General features: G+C 33.0%; 1 protein-coding gene across 2 annotated transcripts; it reads left to right on the top strand.

Annotated features, from left to right (window-relative positions):
• Window positions 1–469: 469 nt before the first annotated feature.
• LOC133674789 (profilin-6-like) lies at window positions 470–2,547 on the top strand. Of its 2 annotated transcripts, none has more exons than XM_062096032.1 (4): window positions 470–731; window positions 895–1,032; window positions 2,097–2,239; window positions 2,327–2,547. In XM_062096032.1, the coding sequence occupies exons 1-3, from the start codon at window positions 609–611 to the stop codon at window positions 2,229–2,231; spliced, it is 396 nt and encodes a 131-aa protein (XP_061952016.1). In that variant the 5' UTR covers window positions 470–608; the 3' UTR covers window positions 2,232–2,239; window positions 2,327–2,547. The 2 variants fall into 2 exon arrangements, with proteins under 2 accessions (XP_061952016.1, XP_061952015.1); XM_062096031.1 differs by having other exon boundaries at window positions 472–731; window positions 2,343–2,547.
• The last annotated feature ends 4,768 nt before the right edge of the window (window positions 2,548–7,315 follow it).

Raw genomic sequence — 7,315 nt, 5'->3', positions numbered from 1 at the left:
GTGTCTAGAAGCTGCTGTCAAAATCTCAGCCTGATCCAATGGTGAACGAACTGGAAATCAAAGAAAGAAGACAGACTGCTCTGCTGCCTTCTCTTCTTTCTTTCTCACGTTTTTCTCTGCTCTCTTTTGTTCTTCGCTACTGCCTCTACAGTGGCAGTTTCATTTTAAATCAAAGAGGCAGCCAGCTGCCTCCTTAATTAATGTGGTGGTCCTCCCATCACATGGTGCGGGACCACACACAACAAAAACATAATAGAGCATGAAACTATAGAAAAAAGGAATTGAAAGGAAAGATGTTTAAAAAAAAAAAGGAATTTAAGTGAAGAAAATCGACTATGAACAATGGAATGAGCAAATAAATGAAGAGTGAAACACATGGTTAGTTAATTAATATCAAAAGACCCCACAAGTAACACCGCATAAGGCAAATAATCCACGGTGGACAAACGCGTTGGCGTAGTTATAACGCAACCTTTCTTTCTTTAGCTCCCACTGCCTGTCCTTCCTCTCATAGGCTTATTATATCTTCCTCCTCGCCCCTTCCCTCAATCCATAGCTACTAGAAACTTCTACAGCGCTTCCTCTCTGCCTCAAATCAATCAATCAAAATGTCGTGGCAGGTGTACGTTGATGACCACTTGATGTGTGACATCGAGGGTAATACCCTCACTTCCGCTGCCATCATCGGCCACGACGGCAGCGTTTGGGCCCTAAGCGCCTCCTTCCCTCAGGTTTCATTTCTTATAATTCTTAATTTCCCCGATCTGGTCCGGATCGGTTCGGTTTTTTCCGACATGTCGTTTGTTTTCCCTTGCATGCGTGGTTTAATTCGATTGGTTGCTGCAATTTAAAGGGTTAAAATAATTTATTCACGCATCGGTGCTTCTGATGCAGTTCACCCAAGAAGAAGTGAGCGCGATCATGAAAGATTTTGAGGAACCTGGATCTCTTGCACCAACTGGGTTGTTCCTTGGTGGCACCAAGTACATGGTGATCCAAGGCGAACCTGGAGCTGTTATCCGAGGAAAGAAGGTGATGATTCGGTTTCTTTTATTGAGATATTGCTAATTTTGAGGATTTTAAATAGCGACATGCACTGACTGATAATTTATTAAATATATCGTAAAGGGTCTTGTTACCTGGTTGGGTGCCGTCAAGAGATAAGTAGGTGTTATTTAGTGGTTAATTGTTGTAATAATTAGACAATTTTGAATTTCAAACCCTTCTTTCGTCATCGAATCGCATAGCATCGCATCCCAAATTCTTGGATCAGATATCCAAAGGCATGCAATGCATGGTAAAGTGATGGTGATTAGATGAAAAATTTGAAATTCAAAATTGTTTAACTAACATTAACGATTAACAACTAATCTCTTGATGATTGCCCTAACTTGTTAGCTTGTCCTGTTGTTGATTTGTGTCTACAGTCAATGTTATATTTAACAGGTAAATCATTTTGATATTTTCAAAAGTATTAAGCTTTTTCCAGACTTGACCAATTATTTGATGCTTCTGAAACCCAGATATTACCATCTATTGCTTGCCATATTAGTTGCTGGGAGCTTTTATGTGATATATTGTTTTTAAATAATTTTCCTTTTAAATTAGATTTGCTCCATGTAAGTTGCCAAAGGTCTAATTGACAATTAATATTTAATAGATTAGGTTTGCGCAATGTAGAGATGGGATAGCTTGGTGTTTTCTGAAGTTGGAAATGGAATGGAGTATTTAGGGAGTGACTCCTGGATATGGAATGGAAATGTGAATGTGATTTGCTAGTTCATATTGTTGTGTATTCCCCACTTTGCAGCTAGGCTGTTAGAATTTAAAAAAAGAAAAAAGAAAAAAAAAGATGGTGGCTTTAAATGTATGATAGTTTTGGGATTGGCAAGTATCTAGCAGAGTGACTCGTGGCTGAACTTAGTTCTTAATTGTGGAATGTGCATTAGTTGGTTGCTTTGTACACAAAATTTGATGAAAAGAATTTAGTGTTTCACAGGTGCAGAAATGTTTGCTGCATGGTTCATTGCATCAAGCTTGCATACAAGCTCTTTTGCCTTTGTGTGTTTTCACTGACTTGACATTATTTTTAATAGGGTTCTGGTGGTGTCACTGTCAAGAAGACCAATCAGGCACTGATAATTGGCGTGTATGATGAGCCTCTAACTCCCGGTCAATGCAACATGATTGTGGAAAGGCTTGGTGATTATCTAATTGACCAGGGCCTTTAGTCATCTAGGTACGTGGTTTTGATTCTTTCATCTTTTTTGTCTATTCTATGGGAATTTGATGGTAGCTTTGGAGGCTTGCATGTACCCACTTGAAGTTGGAATTTCTTGCAGTTGCTGGTGTTTAAAGTTGAAGTTGGGTCTAAGTGTGACGTTGAAGTTGTTTGACACTCTGTTTTGAGGTGATAGACGTGGCTTCTCTTGTATGAAATATCTGTGTTCCTAATATCAGACTTCTGAATGGAAGTGTGTTGATTTATTATACTGGAATATTTACCTGCGAGGGATTTAATGGATTTGAGATTGAAGTTTTTTGTTAGACTTGTATTTCTTGATTTTTAAATTTATCTGCCCTTTTACTCCTCCCTTTTCCCTACCGTTATGGCTTGGGCAAAATTAATGTTCTGGAAAACAGATCAGATGCAAGAACAAAGCCCTGCCTAACCATTTTAAGATGTGCATTTCTGAACCCAAATAGTGCGCTTAGCATAAGCCATGGTCACCCCTTAGCATTCAGCGGGCACTTGTTAGTAGGCTCAAAACTGCGGGGTGACAGCCCATTTGGGATTTGTTTTTGTGGCCTGTGACCATAAGCCATGTTTGCTGGATTGGCGACAACAGATAAGCCACACTATACACGAATGATGAATAGAGACAAGAACCCCTGGTAGATCAGTTATAAACAAGCTCATGAAATCATTTTTTTATACACCAATTAAGGTGGTTACTTGCAGATGCAGCCTGCTGGGTTTAGAATCTGAACATGTATCTTCATTTTGAACGATTATAGTATTGACACGACGGTTAAATTTTTCCTAATAAAAAAAATATATTATAAAAGATAGTGTAATAATCTTAGTTAATTTAATAATATAATAAAAAAATCAATAATACAAAAAAACAAAAAAAAAAACATTGATACCTATTGAAAAAAAATAACACTACCAAATGAGAGCGGGATAACTTCTTAAACAGGAAAATGAAAGAGATTCAAAGCTTAATTACCTGCAGAGTAAACGTTGAAGGGCAAACTAATAAAAAATCTATTATGAAAAAGAAAAAAAAAACTAATTTGAGTCAACATGTTAAACTCAAGACTTGATCGTGAGATCGATGTCATAGCATGCACGATATCAAATGATAGATCTTTCTCATGGATTGAGGGTGTTTTGGATGTGTTGGGAATAATCATGAAATTATAATTTGAAAGGTTAGTCGCCACCTAATATACATGTTTATATTCATTGGTTTGTCTAAGGTTGAAGAAAGATACTCTTGAATATGAAGGTCTTTGCCTTATTAGGCTAAAATAATGATGTATTTATTTTTATTTTGTATCTTTAATACTTGAGGATATACTTTACAGTGTAATTTTATACCCTCAAATATTAAAGTTTATAATTAATTCTTAACATTTTATTTTTGGCAATTCATTTAATTTAATACCGGAAATATGTATTACATTATAAAAGTCATACCCTAAATATTAATTAAACAAGTTGCCTTTTGTGGTGTTTTTGAAATTTTAACCAAATCCTAATGTATAATCACAAAGTTGTTATGATACTCATTAATTGATTTTTTTATTTTTTAAAGTATGATAAAAATACATTTTTTTTCTTTTTTTATATAAAATATGCTTGAGAATTTTTAGAATTTGGTTGTACGCACATAAATAAAATGTATTTTTTTTATTTTTTAAATAAGAAATTTTGAATTTCTTTTGCATTTTTATGAAATTTTGAAGAAAAACATGTATATTTTATATCGGGTTAGTATCTTATAGTATAAATTTACAGCCCAAATAATAAATGAAATTGTTGAAAAACATATGAGGGATCCACAATAATTTTAAAATGGTCCCTGGATGTTTTCAAAAATTTTGGAAATTATTCGGGGTTTGTTTAGCAATGGGTTAGAAATACAAAGGATAAAAACACATAATCAATGATAAAGACGTGTATGGCAAACACACTCTAAAGAAAGAAAAATGGTTTTTTTCTTGCAAAATAGAGACGGGCCAAACAAGGCCTTAAAATTTATGAGTCAGCTCAGCTATGTGAGCTGGGCTTGATGGGTTTAACTTATAAACAAGAAAATAAAGCTCAAACTAATTAAAATCAATTAAACAAGGCAAGGACACAATTTTTCATAAATTACAAATTGAAATGGATCAAAACTTAGAATTTGTCATGAACATGAAGAACATTCAACATAAATTTAGAAACACGATTGAAATTCAGACCAAATTTCATAAAATCAAAGACATGTAAAATCATCTTTCAAGCAAAATTTTGAGGCTAAATTATCACACCGAACAACCAATCATTACGATCATTTGATTTTGTAAAAAATACAAATGAAGAATCAAAGATCGAATGCCAAGATTTTAGTGTTTTTAAGCCTTTAGAATCATAGATTAATGATAAACAAACTTATACGTATGTGTAAGAACCAACAATTGATCAAAATTACATGGAAATCACGAACCCAAAGCAATTTTCTTTGGATGAATGTTAAACCTAGAAACCCAAAATCTACTAAAATCCAGAAAATGCACCAAAAACCTAGAATAAATACCTAAGGCCTATTCATACAAGTCACATACACTCATGTACACATGTTGAGGCTTTAAAAAACAATAATAAACATGTAATCCTTAAAATGCATAGGATTCAAAGTCTATAACCTAATGTCAACGTACAAACATACACATATACTATTTTTATCAATCTAAAAGTTCATTCAACATAAAAAAAAACATCAAAATAATCTATATGAACTTCTAAAACTAAACAACAACACCAGAATGACTAAGTATTTTTATATGTCTCATTTTCTGCATATAATCATCAAACCATAACATATGTTTTTCATGAAAAAAAAACAAGTATTTGAACATCAAAAGCATGCCATTAATAATTTATTAAACATCATAAAACACCATAATAACAACAAGAACATACAATCATATTACAACTGGAACATATATGCAAAAACAACTTAAAACATGGTCAAATCATTTCAAAAACAACATAAACAAACACTTAAACAAATGAATCAAAGCTTAAAATGCTGAGGGGATGGATATTCTCAAAGAATTCTAACCCTTCATGAAGTTGAGTAATATACTTTCAAGAGATAATTGCAACTAGTTTTTGCCTTTTTTGCTTGATTTGAACAGATTCCAATAGCCCTTTCCAAATAACTTTTGATCTCCTTCTTCATAAAATCTTTTTTTTCCTCTTTTTTTCTCTGTGTTTTTTTTTTTACTATTTGATTGGTTTTCTCTCAATGTTTCTTCTTTTTTTCATGGCTTTTGTTTTTCACCTCTCTCATCTTCTTTCATACTTCAAAAGACACTTCTTTTGTAGCCTCAAAATGACAGGTGGTTGTGAAACTATTTGTGAGTTTGAAGGTGGTTTTTCAAAACTAAATCATAAGAGATTCTTTCTTATTTTTCCTCTAATCTATTATGGGACCACTCTCCTCTCTTCTTCTTTTGTTCTCCCTCTCCCTGAATGTCTAAATCTTGGAAAACTCGGCTGAAAATGGTTGATTGGTGGTGCACCTTTCATGAATTAATCGTGGAAAATAGGAGGTCATTAAAGCCAACCAAGCAATGGATCTTGTAAAGGGGATGCTAGTTTTCAACTATGATCAAACCATGCTTGATTTGGTAATTTGTAGTCTTCTCACCATCAACCCAAAGTTAGGTGTAACACTGTTGAATTTTACTAAACTAGACAATGTCACATTGGGACAAGATGTTGAGGGCTTTCGCTTGACACGTAGGGCACAAACATTGAAAAAGGGCAACATAGCCTTGTAGAGGGGAAGCTTTTCTATCGAATGGTGGTCACTGTTCGTTCAATGATAGCTGGAGTTGCCTTGATGTTGCTCAGAAAAGTGGTTCATAATTAGCCAAAATAAGAGAACCCTAACCAAAACGACATCGTTTTCCTTAAACCTTTAAAATTAGAGTTTTAGTAATTGGGATCAGGTAGTCTCCAATTTAGTCTTTGATTTTTTAATATAAGCTCAAACGACATTAATTGAGATAAAATTGATTAATTTTGTGCAATTAAGCCCTTATCAAACATCAATTGAGACCCCTCAAATCCGGTGCCTTTTTCAAAGTAGTCCTTGTTTTTCAATTTGTTCAATTTAGCCACCAATTAATTCTTAATCTTTGATTTTATTCAGTTTAGTCCTTGGAAAATTTTGGTATAGCTCCAAATGTTGCGTGCCTTTTGCAGAAAAGTCTGTGGTTCTGAATCTCTTCAATTTGGCCTTTAATTGACCCCTGAACTTTGATTTTCTTGCATTTTCTCCCTTGATTTCAATTGATTAAACATGTCAAAATTAAATTTAGTCCTCGAAAATTTCATTCTTAATTTAGCCCAAATCAAGCTTCCAAACTTAATATTTCACCGATCAAGTCCTTAATAAAATTAATTTAACCCATTAAAAGTTTAATTAAGTCCTTGCACTTAATTTAATACTTTTAATTTTGGCCTAAATTAATTTTTAAATATTTAATTATGCCCATAATTAAATTATATTAGCCTATTAAAAATCTATTTAAGTTTTCTTACTTAAGTTTTATGCAAATTTGTCTAACATTCACTTAAGTTAACTTTGAATTTGCATTGTCTTTCACATTCAAGTCCTTTAAGGGTGCAATTGAGTTTTTAATATTGTTAAATTCCAATTTGGTCCCTTCATCTCTCATTTATGTATTTAGATCCCTCTTCAGCCTATTCTTGCAATGCAAGTCATTTGTCGTCCTACATTTTTGTATTTTTAAACTTTTTTCTTTTAAAAATCAATTTAAAAAAATACCTAAAAAACCAAAGTTAAATTGGGTTAATCTTTGAAACTCGTGACATTGGTTATGAGACTAGGATTACCCCATAAAAGGCTACACATGAAAAAATCATGAAGCAAAATTTCTAATTATCCAAAATTAAAAAACAAAACAGTGAGGACCAAATCCGGTATAAAAACTAAATGAAGAAAATAATGAAGGACTAAGTTGAAAAATAAAATAAATCAAGAAAAGGGTAAAAAAATAGCAATCAAAA

Source organism: Populus nigra, chromosome 15 (assembly GCF_951802175.1).
Source record: "Populus nigra chromosome 15, ddPopNigr1.1, whole genome shotgun sequence".
Taxonomy (NCBI): Eukaryota; Viridiplantae; Streptophyta; class Magnoliopsida; order Malpighiales; family Salicaceae; genus Populus; species Populus nigra.
This window is presented reverse-complemented; position numbering and strand designations above follow the sequence as displayed.